This window comes from Somniosus microcephalus, chromosome 9 (assembly GCF_052327205.1).
Source record: "Somniosus microcephalus isolate GS21.2 chromosome 9, FLI_Smic_1.0, whole genome shotgun sequence".
Taxonomy (NCBI): Eukaryota; Metazoa; Chordata; class Chondrichthyes; order Squaliformes; family Somniosidae; genus Somniosus; species Somniosus microcephalus.
Window position 1 is genome coordinate 79,308,805 of NC_140995.1, and position 17,302 is coordinate 79,326,106.

Genomic DNA, 17,302 nt, shown 5'->3' on the forward strand with positions numbered 1-17,302 from the left:
GTTCCAATATTTGGCCCCAAGGTATGGTCTGTCTCCTTCTCCCAGGACTAATCTCAATTTTGACAGGTCATCGCAATTCCTTGAAATCTGGGGTTGTTTGGCTTAGCTTGTTGAATAATATGTTCTTGATTTGTTGAATTTTTCGCATTTAAGGAGGAAATGCATTTCTGTTTCAACCTCGCCGGCCAGACATTGATCGCATATTCTATTCTCTCTAGGCTGCCAGGATTTCTTGTATCTGCCTTTTTCAATTTCCAGTTGGTGGTCGCTTAGTCTGTACCTGGTGAGGGTCTGTCTCTGTTTTGTGTCTCTGATGGTCGTGAGGTAGTCTGCCAGTTTATAATCTCTTTTTAGGGCCCGGTAACATTCTAATCTGCTTTGGCTTTCGGTTATTTTGTTCCAATGTTCCAGGTAGGTTTCTTTGCATTGTTTAATGATTTGGTTCACTCGGATTGGTTGTTTGGACGGCTGTGTTGGTCTGGGGCTTGGTCAGGGTCCGGCTCTCTCTCTCTCTCTCTTTCCCCCCCGGTCTCTCTCTCTCATCTCTCTCTCTTTCCCCCCGGTCTCTCTCTCTCTCTCTCTTTCCCCCCGGTCTCTCTCTCTCTCTCTTTCCCCCCGGTCTCTCTCTCTCTTTCCCCCCGGTCTCTCTCTCTCTTTCCCCCCCGGTCTCTCTCTCTCTCTTTCCCCCCGGTCTCTCTCTCTCTCTCTTTCCCCTCCGTTTTCTCTCTCTCTCTCTTTCCCCCCGGTCTCTCCTCTCTCTCTCTCTTTCCCCCCGATCTCTCTCTCTTTCCCCCGGTCTCTCTCTCTCTCTCCCCCCGGTCTCTCTCTCTCTCTCTCTCTTTCCCCCCGGTCTCTCTCTCCCTCTCTTTCCCCCCGGTCTCTCTCTCTCTCTTTCCCCCCGGTCCTCTCTCTCTTTCCCCCCGGTCTCTCTCTCTCTCTCTCTCTCTTCCCCCCCCGGTCTCTCTCTCTCTCTCTCTCTCTTTCCCCCCCGGTCTCTGTACCCTGGTCTCTCTCTCTCTTTCCCCCCCAGCCTCGCTCTCTCTCTTTCCCCCCGGCCTCTCTCTCTCTCTCTTCCTCCCGGTCTCTCTCTCTCTTTCCCCCCGGTCTCGCTCTCTCTCTCTCTCTTTCCCCTGGTCTCTCGCTCTCTCTCTCTCTCTCTCTTTCCCCCCGGTCTCTCTCTCTCTCTCTTTCCCCCTGGTCTCTCTCTCTCTCTCTTTCCCCCGGTCTCTCTCTCTCTCTCTTCCCCCCGGTCTCGCTCTCTCTCTCTTTCCCCCCGGTCTCGCGCTCTCTCTCTCTTTCCCCCGGTCATCGGCTCTCTCTTTCTCCCCGGTCTCGCTCTCTCTCTTTCCCCCGGTCTCTCTCTCTTTCCTCCCGGTCTCTCTCTCTCTCTTTCCCCCAGTCCTCTCTCTCTCTCTCTCTCTCTCTTTCCCCCCGGTCTCTCTCTCTCTCTCTCTCTCTTTCCCCCCGGTCTCTCTCTCTCTCTCTTTCCCCCCGGCCTCTCTCTCTCTCTTTCCCCCGGTCTCTCTCTCTCTCTTTCCCCCGGTCTCTCTCTCTCTCTTTCCCCCGGTCTCTCTCTCTCTCTCTCTCTTTCCCCCCGGTCTCTCTCTCTCTCTCTCTCTCTCTCTCTCTCTTTCCCCCCGGTCTCTCTCTCTCTCTCTTTCCCCCCGGTCTCTCTCTCTCTCTCTTTCCCCCGGTCTCTCTCTCTCTCTCTTTCCCCCGGTCTCTCTCTCTCTCTCTTTCCCCCGGTCTCTCTCTCTCTCTCTTTCCCCCCCGGTCTCTCTCTCTCTCTCTTTCCCCCCGGTCTCTCTCTCTCTCTTTCCCCCGGTGTCTCTCTCTCTCGCTCTCTCTCTTTCCCCACCGGTCTCGCTCTCTCTCTTTCCCCCCCGGTCTTGCTCGCTCTCTCTTTCCCTCCCCGGTCTCTCTCTCTCTCTTTCCCCCTGGTCTCTCTCTCTCTTTCCCCCCAGCCTCGCTCTCTCTCTTTCCCCCGGCCTCTCTCTCTCTCTTTCCCCCGGCCTCTCTCTCTCTCTTTCCCCCCGGCCTCTCTCTCTCTCTTTCCTCCGGTCTCTCTCTCTCTCTTTCCCCCCGGTCTCTCGCTCTCTCTCTCTTTCCCCCTGGTCTCTCGCTCTCTCTCTCTCTCTCTCTTTCCCCCTGGTCCTCTCTCTCTCTCCTTTCCCCCCGGTCTCTCTCTCTCTCTCTTTCCCCCCGGTCTCTCTCTCTCTCTCTTTCCCCCGGTCTCTCTCTCTCTCTCTTTCCCCCCGGTCTCTCTCTCTCTCTCTTTCCCCCCGGTCTCGCTCTCTCTTTCCCCCCGGTCTCGCGCTCTCTCTTTCCCCCGGTCTCGCTCTCTCTCTCTTTTTCCCCCCGGTCTCGCTCTCTCTCTTTCCCCCCCGGTCTCTCTCTCTTTCCTCCCGGTCTCTCTCTCTCTCTCTTTCCTCCCGGTCTCTCTCTCTCTCTCTTTCCCCCGGTCTCTCTCTCTCTCTCTCTCTCTTCTTCTCCCCCGGTCTCTCTCTCTCTCTCTTTCCCCCCGGTCTCTCTCTCTCTTTCCCCCCGATCTCTCTCTCTCTCTCTTTCCCCCCGGTCTCTCTCTCTCTTTCCCCCCGGTCTCTCTCTCTCTCTCTCTCTCTTTCCCCCCGGTCTCTCTCTCTCTCTCTCTCTCTTTCCCCCGGTCTCTCTCTCTCTCTCTCTCTCTTTCCCCCCGGTCTCTCTCTCTCTCTCTTTCCCCCCGGTCTCTCTCTCTCTCTTTTTCCCCCCGGTCTCGCTCTCTCTCTTTCCCCCCGGTCTCTCTCTCTTTCCTCCCGGTCTCTCTCTCTCTCTCTTTCCTCCCGGTCTCTCTCTCTCTCTCTTTCCTCCCGGTCTCTCTCTCTCTCTCTTTCCCCCCGGTCTCTCTCTCTCTCTCTTTCCCCCCGGTCCTCTCTCTCTCTCTCTTTCCCCCGGTCTCTCTCTCTCTCTCTTTCCCCCCGGTCTCTCTCTCTCTTTCCCCCCGATCTCTCTCTCTCTCTCTTTCCCCCGGTCTCTCTCTCTCTCTCTCTCTCTTTCCCCCGGTCTCTCTCTCTCTCTCTCTCTCTTTCCCCCGGTCTCTCTCTCTCTCTCTCTCTTTCCCCCCGGTCTCTCTCTCTCTCTCTCTCTTTCCCCCCGGTCTCTCTCTCTCTCTCTCTCTCTCTCTCTCTTTCCCCCCGGTCTCTCTCTCTCTCTCTTTCCCCCCGGTCTCTCTCTCTCTCTCTTTCCCCCCGGTCTCTCTCTCTCTCTCTTTCCCCCCGGTCTCTCTCTCTCTCTCTTTCCCCCCGGTCTCTCTCTCTCTCTCTTTCCCCCGGTCTCTCTCTCTCTCTCTTTCCCCCCGGTCTCTCTCTCTCTCTCTTTTCCCCCGGTCTCTCTCTCTCTCTCTTCCCCCCCGGTCTCTCTCTCTCTCTTTCCCCCCGGTGTCTCTCGCTCTCTCTCTTTCCCACCGGTCTCGCTCTCTCATCTTTCCCCCCCCGGTCTTGCTCGCTCTCTCTTTCCCCCCGGTCTCTCTCTCTCTCTTTCCCCTGGTCTCTCTCTCTCTTTCCCCCCAGCCTCGCTCTCTCTCTTTCCCCCGGCCTCTCTCTCTCTCTTTCCCCCGGCCTCTCTCTCTCTCTTTCCCCCCGGCCTCTCTCTCTCTCTTTCCTCCCGGTCTCTCTCTCTCTCTTTCCCCCCGGTCTCGCTCTCTCTCTCTTTCCCCCTGGTCTCTCGCTCTCTCTCTCTCTCTCTCTTTCCCCCTGGTCTCTCTCTCTCTCTCTTTCCCCCGGTCTCTCTCTCTCTCTTTCCCCCCGGTCTCTCTCTCTCTCTCTTTCCCCCGGTCTCTCTCTCTCTCTCTTCCCCCCGGTCTCTCTCTCTCTCTCTTTCCCCCGGTCTCGCTCTCTCTTTCCCCCGGTCTCGCGCTCTCTCTTTCCCCCGGTCTCGCTCTCTCTCTCTTTTTCCCCGTCCGCTCTCTCTCTTTCCCCCGGTCTCTCTCTCTTTCCTCCCGGTCTCTCTCTCTCTCTCTTTCCTCCCGGTCTCTCTCTCTCTCTCTTTCCCCCGGGTCTCTCTCTCTCTCTCTCTCTCTTTCCCCCCGGTCTCTCTCTCTCTCTCTTTCCCCCCGGTCTCTCTCTCTCTTTCCCCCCGATCTCTCTCTCTCTCTCTTTCCCCCGGTCTCTCTCTCTCTCTCTTTCCCCCCCGGCCTCTCTCTCTCTCTTTCCCCCCGGTCTCTCTCTCTCTCTTTCCCCCCGGTCTCTCTCTCTCTCTTTCCCCCCGGTCTCTCTCTCTCTCTCTCTCTTTCCCCCCGGTCTCTCTCTCTCTCTCTCTCTCTCTTTCCCCCCGGTCTCTCTCTCTCTCTCTTTCCCCCCGGTCTCTCTCTCTCTCTCTTTCCCCCCGGTCTCTCTCTCTCTCTCTTTCCCCCCGGTCTCTCTCTCTCTCTCTTTCCCCCGGTCTCTCTCTCTCTCTCTTTCCCCCCGGTCTCTCTCTCTCTCTCTTTCCCCCGGTCTCTCTCTCTCTCTTTCCCCCCGGTGTCTCTCTCTCTCTCTCTCTCGCTCTCTCTCTTTCCCACCGGTCTCGCTCTCTCTCTTTCCCCCCCGGTCTTGCTCGCTCTCTCTTTCCCCCCGGTCTCTCTCTCTCTCTGTCCCCCTGGTCTCTCTCTCTCTTTCCCCCCCAGCCTCGCTCTCTCTCTTTCCCCCCGGCCTCTCTCTCTCTCTTTCCCCCCGGCCTCTCTCTCTCTCTTTCCCCCCGGCCTCTCTCTCTCTCTTTCCTCCCGGTCTCTCTCTCTCTCTTTCCCCCCGGTCTCGCTCTCTCTCTCTTTCCCCCTGGTCTCTCGCTCTCTCTCTCTCTCTCTCTTTCCCCCTGGTCTCTCTCTCTCTCTCTTTCCCCCCGGTCTCTTTCTCTCTCTCTTTCCCCCGGTCTCTCTCTCTCTCTCTCTTTCCCCCCGGTCTCTCTCTCTCTCTCTTTCCCCCCGGTCTCTCTCTCTCTCTCTTTCCCCCCGGTCTCGCTCTCTCTTTCCCCCGTCTCGCGCTCTCTCTTTCCCCCGGTCTCGCTCTCTCTCTCTTTTTCCCCCCGGTCTCGCTCTCTCTCTTTCCCCCCGGTCTCTCTCTCTTTCCTCCCGGTCTCTCTCTCTCTCTCTTTCCTCCCGGTCTCTCTCTCTCTCTCTTTCCCCCGGTCTCTCTCTCTCTCTCTTTCCCCCCGGTCTCTCTCTCTCTCTCTTTCCCCCCGGTCTCTCTCTCTCTTTCCCCCGATCTCTCTCTCTCTCTCTTTCCCCCGGTCTCTCTCTCTCTTTCCCCCGGTCTCTCTCTCTCTCTCTCTCTCTTTCCCCCGGTCTCTCTCTCTCTCTCTCTCTCTCTTTCCCCCCGTCTCTCTCTCTCTCTCTCTCTCTCTCTCTCTTTCCCCCGGTCTCTCTCTCTCTCTCTTTCCCCCCGGTCTCTCTCTCTCTCTTTTTCCCCCGGTCTCGCTCTCTCTCTTTCCCCCGGTCTCTCTCTCTTTCCCCCGGTCTCGCTCTCTCTCTTTCCCCCCGGTCTCTCTCTCTCTCTCTCTCTCTCTTTCCCCCCGGTCTCTCTCTCTCTCTCTTTCCCCCGGTCTCTCTCTCTCTCTCTTTCCCCCCGGTCTCTCTCTCTCTTTCCCCCCGATCTCTCTCTCTCTCTCTTTCCCCCCGGTCTCTCTCTCTCTTTCCCCCGGTCTCTCTCTCTCTCTCTCTCTCTTTCCCCCCGGTCTCTCTCTCTCTCTCTCTCTCTCTTTCCCCCCGGTCTCTCTCTCTCTCTCTCTCTCTCTCTCTCTTTCCCCCGGTCTCTCTCTCTCTCTCTTTCCCCCCGGTCTCTCTTCTCTCTCTTTTTCCCCCGGTCTCGCTCTCTCTCTTTCCCCCCGGTCTCTCTCTCTTTCCTCCCGGTCTCTCTCTCTCTCTCTTTCCTCCCGGTCTCTCTCTCTCTCTCTTTCCCCCCGGTCTCTCTCTCTCTCTCTTTCCCCCCGGTCTCTCTCTCTCTCTCTTTCCCCCCGGTCTCTCTCTCTCTCTCTTTCCCCCGGTCTCTCTCTCTCTTTCCCCCCGATCTCTCTCTCTCTCTCTTTCCCCCCGGTCTCTCTCTCTCTCTCTCTTTCCCCCGGTCTCTCTCTCTCTCTCTCTCTCTTTCCCCCCGGTCTCTCTCTCTCTCTCTCTCTTTCCCCCCGGTCTCTCTCTCTCTCTCTCTCTTTCCCCCCGGTCTCTCTCTCTCTCTCTCTCTCTCTCTCTTTCCCCCCGGTCTCTCTCTCTCTCTCTTTCCCCCCGGTCTCTCTCTCTCTCTCTTTCCCCCCGGTCTCTCTCTCTCTCTCTTTCCCCCCGGTCTCTCTCTCTCTCTCTTTCCCCCCGGTCTCTCTCTCTCTCTCTTTCCCCCGGTCTCTCTCTCTCTCTCTTTCCCCCCGGTCTCTCTCTCTCTCTCTTTCCCCCGGTCTCTCTCTCTCTCTTTCCCCCGGTGTCTCTCTCTCTCTCTCTCTCGCTCTCTCTCTTTCCCACCGGTCTCGCTCTCTCTCTTTCCCCCCCGGTCTTGCTCGCTCTCTCTTCCCCCCGTCTCTCTTCTCTCTTTCCCCTGGTCTCTCTCTCTCTTTCCCCCCCCTCGCTCTCTCTCTTTCCCCCCGGCCTCTCTCTCTCTCTTCCCCGGCCTCTCTCTCTCTCTTTCCCCCGGCCTCTCTCTCTCTCTTTCCTCCCGGTCTCTCTCTCTCTCTTTCCCCCCGGTCTCGCTCTCTCTCTCTTTCCCCCTGGTCTCTCGCTCTCTCTCTCTCTCTCTCTTTCCCCCTGGTCTCTCTCTCTCTCTCTTTCCCCCCGGTCTCTCTCTCTCTCTCTTTCCCCCCGGTCCTCTCTCTCTCTCTCTCTTTCCCCCGGTCTCTCTCTCTCTCTCTTTCCCCCCCGGTCTCTCTCTCTCTCTCTTTCCCCCCGGTCTCGCTCTCTCTTTCCCCCGGTCTCGCGCTCTCTCTTTCCCCCGGTCTCGCTCTCTCTCTCTTTTTCCCCCCGGTCTCGCTCTCTCTCTTTCCCCCCGGTCTCTCTCTCTTTCCTCCCGGTCTCTCTCTCTCTCTCTTTCCTCCGGTCTCTCTCTCTCTCTCTTTCCCCCCGGTCTCTCTCTCTCTCTCTCTCTCTCTTTCCCCCCGGTCTCTCTCTCTCTCTCTTTCCCCCCGGTCTCTCTCTCTCTTTCCCCCCGATCTCTCTCTCTCTCTCTTTCCCCCCGGTCTCTCTCTCTCTCTCTCTTTCCCCCCGTCTCTCTCTCTCTCTCTCTCTCTTTCCCCCGGTCTCTCTCTCTCTCTCTCTCTCTTTCCCCCCGGTCTCTCTCTCTCTCTCTCTCTCTCTTTCCCCCCGGTCTCTCTCTCTCTCTCTTTCCCCCCGGTCTCTCTCTCTCTCTCTTTCCCCCCGGTCTCTCTCTCTCTCTCTCTCTCTTTCCCCCGGTCTCTCTCTCTCTCTCTCTCTCCCCCACCCCCCCGATCGCTCTCTTTACCCCCGGTCTCTCTCTCTTTCCCCCCTCCTGGTCTCTCTCTCTCTTTCCCGCCCGGTCGGTCTCTCTCTCTCTCTCCCTTTCCCACGGTCTCTCTCTTCCACCCCCGTTCTCCTCCCCCCCCCCCCCCCCCCGGTCTCTGGCACCCACCCCACCCCCTTTCTTTCTCTTTCCTCCCTGGTCTCTCTCTCTCCCTCCAGTCTGTTTTTTTTTTTCCCCCAGTCTCTCTCTCCAACCCCCGGTCTCTTGCGCTGTCTCTCCCCCGGTCTCTTGCGCTCTCTCTTCTTCCCCCCCACCCCCCCACCCAATGGATCCAGCCATCTTGTTGCAAAGAGGGGCTTGCACTGTAGGCTGCACATGCGCGGCTTTGGCAAAACCACGCATGCGTAGAAGAGGATCGAGTGCGCATGCACAGCTCCGCCGATACCGTGCATGTGCAGAGGCCCGCAAAGTGGTTGGTGTCTTTATCAGGCCGATCCCCGCTCCAGCTGCTGCGCGGCAGCTCAAGGATTAGTGCTCGGAGCGCACAGCCACCTTAGAGGGAACAGTGTACGCAGGCGTCCCTCAGAATACGTGGGCCAAGTCCTGTCAGAAAGGAGGATTGGTCATAAGCTTGTGGATTCCATTTACGAAGGGAAGTCCTCATAAGCATATGATGAATTCCCAAATAATTAAATAGTTAAAACAGTTGGAATAAAAATAATGTTCCCATTTTCCCATTTAATTAAAAGTCCCTTTAATGAAGCATTTACAATTTAAAGAAAATTAATTTTTTGAAAAATATTTAAATGTTTTAATCTGGGCCAAAATTTGCATGATCTAATTTTAAATGTTTCTGTATGACTTTATTTTGAAATGTTTAATTTAACATTTATATTAACCTTTACGCTGGCAAAAGCAGGCCCTGCGGCTGCTTTTACCAGGCGTGAGGTTTTGTGGGCATTTGCTGGGCAATAGTTGAGCAAGTAGCCTAACTCTCTGCTAGCAAGTGATTTTTGGGTCGGTGTTCGTGGATGATCTGTCGAGGCAAACCTTGACAGATCACAAGTTCCGGGTTTTCGTGCATGCGGAAACCCAGAACTTGCGGGGCCTTTTACAAGATATATACGCCGTCATCAGTACCACGAAATCCGGGCCAATATTACCAGTTGATCTCCATTGCATGTAGGGGGCGACATTTTCCCCTTCACTGCTCGGCCTGTAAACTGGCGGAATGGATCGCTCTGCCCGTTATAGAACCTACTTGATTTTCGTTTCATTGATTTCAATGGAACACAAATCGGCGGGTTCTATAACAGACAAAACCAAATGTAGTCTTCAGGTGAAGTGAAGTTAGAGGGCAGGGGATAATTGGACAAGGCCAGCAGACCTAATTCAGTCCCCATACCCGCATTCAGTCCTTATTTTTGTATAACTTGATTTTATATTATTTATTATAGTTAAACAGAAAAACTTGCAGCAATTTGGAAAGCAGAGAAATAAAGCTGCTTTGAGCATATGAGTTTCTCTGCAATATAGTTTGAGGAGCGGAAAGATCCAAAACTGAGGCGCTACACGCCCATTGCTGATGGAAAGGTGTAATTACAGTATGACAAGTTTACATGGACAGCTTCCAATATAAATGTGGACAGGAATTTATAGTTGGGAAAAAGTTGACACAAAAGGAAATGAGGCTTTGTAGACAGGAACTGTGTGTAGAGGAAAGATTTTTGATATAGCTTGTTCTCCAATGTACTCCAGTATAGCTAAATTTGGTCCACTTATCTCTGGTTAATCCTTGCTAACTGACTGTCTCCCAGTTACACTCCTTGACTCCCCATCAGCCGCAGCACACCAAGGTGGTAAATAAGCTGGTACGTTCAAACCAATAACTTAACGTGCTAAGTTCAGTAATTTCCTAATGTCATTGCAGTAATTTGGAAAATCCTTAAAATAATTGACTCTCTTACTGCCTTCCTAGCACTGTGAACCAGCTATCCATGAGCTTCAGCCCTCCTGCCAGCATCAGAGTCGGTCAGTTCCGCAAGTCGACCACTGAAAACCGATTTGTTGAACTTGTGCTTCTAAATGTTCTCTAGGATATTGCGGTGAATAGTAGCGAAGTTATTGATAGACTAGCGACGCATAACCTGCACTTGGACCAAATGCTTTAGAGTTTTTGTCCAACAAAACTGTTTTTTATTTTCATTTGAATTGTTAGATAAACAGAAGTAATGTTTTTATTTGAACCTCATTGTAAAATTCTAATTTGAGAACTTAGACCTTTTTGAAGTAGTTTTGTTTGGTCTGGCAAGCACCGCCCCTGAAAAAAATCCTGCCCAAGTCACTGCAATGCACGTCATGTTACTACATAAACACTAGAACCATACCTCAAATCCCAGGCTACCTATGGATAACGCTGCAGGAAATCCACCAGTGAGATATTAAAAGTATTGCATATAACGTGCGATGTAATCCTTTTCCTGTAATAGGATGACAGAAATTGGATTGAAAAAATATCTTTAGCAATTTGATTGGTTTGTTTTCTGATAGTTGCTTGAAGATTTTTGAGTCTTATTGGGTGGTTTTGTAATGCTTGCTTGGTAGCTTTTCCTATTAGTCTCGTGAATGGAAGAGGGTTTTGATTTATTACTCCATCGACTGAATGTGAAGCAATCAGTATCACTTATAACTTAATTTTCTTTTTGGCTTAAGGTCACTTTTCAGAAGTGATGGTGCGCTAATTTGCTGTACAGAAGATGAATTCTGAGGCTTAGATCGAGCCATTTATGGTTTATATTCAAAATATTTTGTCCCCTTTTACAGTTCCAGATTTGCCTACTATAAATTTTGTAATAACCTTCCACATTATTCTACAACTTCCATTCCTCCGTCCTTGACAAGCTGACATCTTTACCAAAAATGCCCTATAATTGTGCAGTGTGTTGTGATTTAGTTGTTTTTCTTTTCAGTGTTGTGAATTGCTGGATTGTTTGGGCATCCCATGGGTTCTTGCAGCTGGTGAGGCCGAAGCTATGTGTGCCTATCTAAATGAAAATGGATATGTCGATGGTTGTATCACCAATGATGGTGATGCTTTCTTGTATGGAGCTCAAACTGTGTACAGAAACTTCACCATGAGCACAAAGGTACTTCAAAGTCAACATTTCTGATGACATTAGCAATATCATCGGCATCTGTTGCACATTAAATGTATGTGTCTGCGCGCACTTCCTGTTACGTATTTTCTGTCACAGTGCTACTTTGGTAATTAGCTCAAAATAAAACAGCAGCAAGTTGGAACTGAAGGGGGTAGAAAAAGTGCATATCAAAAGTGAGGAAAATGACTCAAACGACCAATGCAAAACTATTAAGGACCTATGAAAATAATCAATTATGGATGGCTGGTACGGCAAACATACCACTAAAAGAATGCTATGGGTGATCTGCCAGTATAGGGAAAACCTCTTGGTACACAGTACAATCTTTTCCCCACCACTCATTTTTCTTCTCTTCACTCACCTTCACCACACAGACTGCAGCGGTTCAAGAAGGCGGCTCACCACTACCTTCTCAAGGGCATCTAGGGATGGGCAATAAATGCTGGCCTTGCCAGCGACGCCCAGATCCCATAAGCGAATTAAAAAATATATATATATCTGTACTTTACTGAGTCATAAGATCAAGACAATTTAGTTTTCAAATATCTCACGAGATGTAGCCTATGGCACTGCTGAAGATGTCTCTTGTCATCCAAAACCTATGCCCTTATACTTGCCATGTATAAGTTAGCACCCAGGTTTAACGCATAGAAACAAATCTAGGGAAGGGGGTGTCTTATTGTTCTTCGTTGGGCTGGATAGCAATATATGTTTACTTGGAACACTGCAGTATCTTCTCTCTCTTTTCCATGCGGCACATTAGACAACTCAATTCTTTCACTGCTTTTTACATCCAGCAGATTGTGGCCTGGGTTTTTCTGTAACCAAGACCTCTTTTTGTGTGGACAGATTGTTAGCCTGACTAGGGTGAACCGGTTAAATGCCATTGGGGGTCAACACTCCACTCCCATCGGGTGTGAGGACCATGCTAGATGTCAACCCAGTATTGAGAGACCGGAACACTCGTCTCCGCTTGCCGAGGCAGAACATTAATTTTTTTTATATTCTCCATTTTCTTTAATAGGATCCCCACGTGGACTGCTATAAAATGGCAGCAATTAAATCCAAGCTAGGCCTTGACCGAGATGCACTGATTGGTTTTGCAATTCTGCTTGGCTGTGATTACCTGCTAAAGGTATGGGTCAATTTAAAGTTGTGGATATAGTAACAGTAAAATGTAATATGTGTTATGTTGTACTTAAATGAATATGTTTTAACATCGATCCTTCCACCAAATCATTGAAATTAAATTAAATTTAAAAGAAAAACACACTTTGGATTACATGTGGTCCCATTAGTGGTTTTGTTTGACAAATGAGAAAGATGGAAGGTAGAAAGCAAATGTGTGTGTGTGTGTGGAGAAGTATTGGAGATGAAATTGGTTAGTGGAATTGGTGTTGGAGCCACTGTTTATAAATTTTGATAAATGACTTGGGTGATTGAGGGATACAGTTTATAGTTAAGCATATCAAAAGAAAATAAGAAATTTAAACAGCTTTTATTTTTAGTAAGAGAAATACGTAGGTCCTAGAATTGTAAAATAGATTACCAGTAGGATGTAGAACAAAAGCCATGGCGGATTTTAAAATCGAACTAAATTAATTCTTTGTTAGTGAAGAGGATATAGATACATAGAAGATAGGAGCAGGAGTAGGCCATTCGGCCCCTCGAGCCTGTTCCGCCATTTAATGAGATCATGGCTGATCATCCAAATTCAGTACCCTGTCCCTGCTTTCTCCCCATATCCCTTGATCCCTTTAGCCTTAAGAAATACATCTAACTCCTTCTTCAATATATTTAATGAATTGGCCTCAACTGCCTTCTGTGGTAGAGAATTCCACAGATTCACCACTCTCTGGGTGAAGAAATTCCTCCTCATCTCAGTCCTAAATGGCTTACCCCTTATCCTTAGACTAGTTCTGGACTCCCCTGCCATCGGGAACATCCTACCTGCATCTAGTCTGTCTAGTCCTGTTAGAATTTTATAAGTTTCAATGAGATCCCCTCTTATTCTTCTAAACTCTAGCAAATATAAGGCTAATCGACCCAATCTCTCCTCATACGTCATTCCTGCCATCCCAGGTATCAGTCTGGTGAATCTTCGCTGCACTCTTTCCATGGCAAGAACATCCTTCTTCAGATAAGGTGACCAAAACCGCACACAATACTCAAGGTGTGGTCTCACCAAGGCCCTGTACAACTGCAGCAAGACATCCTTGCTCCTGTACTCTAATCCTCTTGCTATGAAGGCCAACATACCATTTGCCTTCTTAACCGCCTGCTGCACCTGCATGCTTACCTTCAGTGACTGGTGCACAAGGACACCCAGGTCTCGTTGCACTTCTCCTTTTCCCAATCTATTGCCGTTCAGATAATAATCTGTCTTCCTGTTTTTGCCACCGAAGTGGATAACCTCGCATTTATCCACATTATACTGTATTTGCCATGCATCTGCCCAATCACCCAACCTGACCAAATCATACTGGAGTTTCTCTGCATCCTCCACACAGCACACACGCCCACCCAGCTTTGTGTCATCTGCAAACTTGGAGATAATGGCCCAGAAATTCGGGTCGGAGGCTTCCCGCGGGTGCAAGCCTCCGACCTGCACTTACCTACCGCGCCGGCCCTTGAGCTGTGGGCCTGCGTGGGATTCCGATCCTGGGCCTCCTCCAACTGCCGGCGCGCAGTGCTTGCGTATCCCAGGGGCGCAGTTAGTTCGATGTGGGCCATGGGGAGCCAATGATAGCAGGGAAATGCCCATTCATAAAATTGACAGGAAGAGCTGTCAAAACTATAAATACTATAAGCCCCAAAACATCACTAAAACTTCAAATACATTTTTTTTAAATCACCTTTTTAAAATAACTATAAATTACCTAAAATAACTATTTTAAACAATAATTTAAATTTAAAAAAGTATTAATTACATTTTCTAACGGGGCTAAAAATAAACTTCCCTTTCTTTAAAGTATTTAAAAATAATATACCTGTGGAAAAAATGTTTTAATTTTAATTAATTCACCAATAACTTTGTTAAAAGCAGGCCTTGCGCCTACTTTTTACTTGTGTATCTTCTGGAGACTTACCCTCCCGGAGAACCCTTCAAAAAAAACGTAAGTTCCATGCGCACGCGCTGCCTCTCTGGTGTACGCGTTCGACCTCTGAACCCCTTCCAGCATCCACAGTATTTTGATTTTGTAGAAGAAATAACTTTATACTTTGGGTTGATAGCAAAATACTGCAGATGCTGGAAATCCGAAATATCAACAGAAAATGCTGGAAAAACTCAGCAGGCCAGGCAACATCCGTGGAGAGAGAAATAGAGTCAACGTTTCAGGTCGAAACCCTTCGTCAGGACTGAAAAAACACAGGAAATGTAACGGATTAAAAGGCCAGTTTGGGGGCTGGGAAATGGGGATGAAAGAACAAAAGAGAAGTGAAGAGACATTAAGAGGTATTCAAAACGAGTCGAGATGGTGATAGGACTAGTGGGGAGACAAAAGGCGGCTCTAGATGAGGTGTGAAATGCGCTGGCAGAATGAGACAGCTGCCATGTGGGAGAGAAAAAAAGGGGGATGGGCACAAAACAAGGTGTGGATAAAAAATATATATAAAAATGTAATAGGGGCCGAGGTTATGATCTGAAATTGTTGAACTCGATATTGAGTCCGGAAGGCTGTAAAGTGCCTAATCGGAAGATGAGGTGCTGTTTCTCGAGCTTACGCTGGGTTTATACTTTGGGTTGTTTCCTTAAGGAATAGACTGCCACTTAGTGCTGTCCTTAATTATTCAGTTAAAGTAATCTAAATGGAATTGGATAGATTGCTGCTTCAGAAAGATCTCTTCTTCTTAGGCAGTTCCTCAGAACCGAGGATGACTTGCTTCCACATTAAAAATGAGTTTGCAGGTGACTGATGAGTCCAATGCGGGACCTGCAGTCTGTCACAGGTGGGGCAGACAGTAGTTGAAGGGGCGAGTAGGTTGGGTGCTTGGGTTGACGTGCGCGCCTCGCGCTTGGCTTCCACTTGCTCCCGGCGAAGAGACTCAAGGTGTTCGGCGCCTTCCCGGATGCTTCTCCTCCACTTTGTGCGGTCTTGGGCCAGGGATTCCTAGGTGTCAGTGTGGATGTTGCACTTTTTCAAGCAGGCTTTGAGTGTGTCCTTGAAGCATTTTCTCTGCCCACCTGGAGCTCTCTTGCCATGTCGGCACTCCAAGTAGAGCGCTTATTTTGGGAGTCTCATATCGGGCATGCGGACGATGTGACCCGTCCATCGGAGCTGATCGAGCATGGTCAAAGCTTCGATGCTGGGGATGTTGGCCTGAGTGAGAACACTGACATTGGTGCGCCTATCCTGCCAATGGATTTGCAGGATCTTGCGGAGGCAGCGTTGGTGGTACTTCTCCAGTGCTTTGAGGTGCCTGCTGTACCCAAGGCCCTACCCCACTGCGGGCCAAGGACAGAGAGGCAGTCAGTGCCTGCTGGAAGGAGCACTTCGAAGATCTCCTTAACCGAGACTCTGTCTTCGACGCGAGTGTCCTCAACTCCATCCCGCAGCATGCTACCCGCCACCATCTCAGCACAACTCCAGCCCAGCATGAGGTTGAAAAGGTCATCCGACAACTGAAGAACAACAAGCCTCAGGAGCAGATGGAATCCCCACCGAGACACTAAAGCATGGCGGAGAAGCACTACTGGCACGAATTCATGAACTCATTTCTCTTATCTGGAAGGAGGAGAGCATGCCAGGGGATTTCAGAGACGCCGTAATTGTGACCATCTTCAAGAAAGGCGACAAGTCCGATTGCGGTAATTACAGAGGAGTTTCCCTGCTGTCTGCCACAGGGGAAGTCATCGCAAGAATCCTCCTCAATCGCCTTCTCCCACTGGCTGAAGAGCTCCTCCCAGAGTCGCAATGCGGATTCCACCCACTAAGGGGCGCAATGGACATGATCTTCGCCGCGCGTCAATTACAAGAGAAATGCAGGGAACAGCACCAATCGCTGTACATGGCTTTCTTTGATCTCTCAAAGGCCTTTGACACTTCAGAAAGATATAGGGTAGGAAAGAGGTCATATTTGGTACTGAAGCAGCAGTGATGGCAGAACAAGATGGACTCCATTTCTTCTTCTTGCATTCTTATGCATTATGGATGGTTTTGTGCTACAGATTCTTTGATTAAAATTAAAATGAGACTGTTATCGCTTTGTTCATTTATAACCCTCATAGCCTTGAGGGGGAGAAACGGTTCAATTCCCTCATGACCTTTAAGGAAAAGAAGTTTTAATTTTATCAATCCATATTTGATTCATATTCAGAATGAGGTCCAGGCGATGCAAAGATAGGGTTTAACTTTATTTCCTTTCTCAGTTGAATGTGTTCCAAGTATCCTATGGGAACATTCTGCTATCACTGCCATTTATGATGGATGTATGCAATGAATAAATGTAGTTTAGGTAATGAGTATCACAGGATGCTTCAGTGGATCCTTTGATTAATCTGATCTGTGACTTGCTTATTCATGACATTTAACATCCAGCAACCATGATAACTGGAAATATATTTTGATTAGAATATGTATTGTGAAACCCTTCACTGATGTTGATAAAGATTGTAATATTGTTTCCAGTAATGGTATACACTGCAAAACGCTTTAAAAGTTTGAGTAAACTGTAGATTTAAATTTGTTACCCAGTACGCAGGTCATATGGCTGTTACACAGTCTGAGTTTATTTGGTTGTTTATATATCTCTCCAGACTCGCTGTTACTATTTATAACATTCTCCTAATACCTTAATTGGTTGGAGATTTTCTCTTGCTATGTATTTATTTTTTATATATGTTTTTGTTTTTCTGGTTCTAGGGAGTTCCTGGGGTTGGGAAGGAACAAGCTTTGAGGTTGGCTGAGGCACTGAATGGACAGAGCCTACTTCAAAGGTAGACTTAATTCCAAGACTGCCGACAGGTTCAAGGAAACTCTCAGCTCCCTGGGCCAACCTTTCTTTTAGTTTACATACTAACGTGCTGAAATAACACTAATATTACAGTAATAAGGCTGCTCGAACATCAAGAATGACTTTACTACTCTGATAACCCGAAATTCCTAAAGTAAATGGCTAAAACGCAATTTTACAGAAAATGAATCCTTTACCTATGCTCATCCTGTCATCTTTTTTTCTCCTTCTGCATTGTCTAGTTATTCTATTTAACTTAAATTAATTTACCTAGTATAACCCTTTTCTTACCATTTTAGCTTCAAAATCTTTTCCTTTCTTCTTTCTCCATGCTCCCACTAATCATTTTGGAGAAATGGCAGTGGGGGGTGGGCTTTTTTTTTTAACTCTTTCCATTAGCTAAAAACTGGTCAGTTTTACAGCTCAGATATTGTAGGCTAATATGGACAAATTATTAAAGATTAAATATTTTGTATTTACTGATTGATTGGTGACAGTAAAAAAAAATGTCACTGTGAAAGAAAGTGACTGTCATTAATCTTCTAGGTTTAAACTCTGGAAACTAGAGTTTGAGGAAGTTGCTACTCACGATGGAGCTGTTGAAAAGAAAGCACATTGCTCAGTGTGCCGACACCCAGGTAACCTGCTCTAGATTTAATATACTCTTCAAAACCACTGCATAGAACATCCAGTGTTGGCTTCAAGCTGTTCCAGGTCAGGTACAGTACAGGTTAGATGTAGTGCAAAGCTCTCTTCTCAACATCCAACCATGGGAGATAAATTGCC

The 17,302-nt window shown here is 49.2% G+C and overlaps 1 protein-coding gene across 4 annotated transcripts in view; it reads left to right on the forward strand.

The window, feature by feature from the left end:
• Positions 1-17,302, forward strand: part of gen1 (GEN1 Holliday junction 5' flap endonuclease) — an 85,181-nt gene that overhangs the window by 47,433 nt on the left and 20,446 nt on the right. For 3 of the 4 annotated variants that reach the window (XM_085996792.1, XM_085996793.1, XM_085996795.1), the window contains 4 exons: positions 10,373-10,549; positions 11,586-11,696; positions 16,426-16,499; positions 17,063-17,154. In XM_085996792.1, coding sequence (XP_085852918.1) covers positions 10,373-10,549; positions 11,586-11,696; positions 16,426-16,499; positions 17,063-17,154 — 454 coding nt within the window. The remainder of the gene's footprint in view (positions 1-10,372; positions 10,550-11,585; positions 11,697-16,425; positions 16,500-17,062; positions 17,155-17,302) is intronic. The other variant, XM_085996794.1, reaches the window with a different exon arrangement.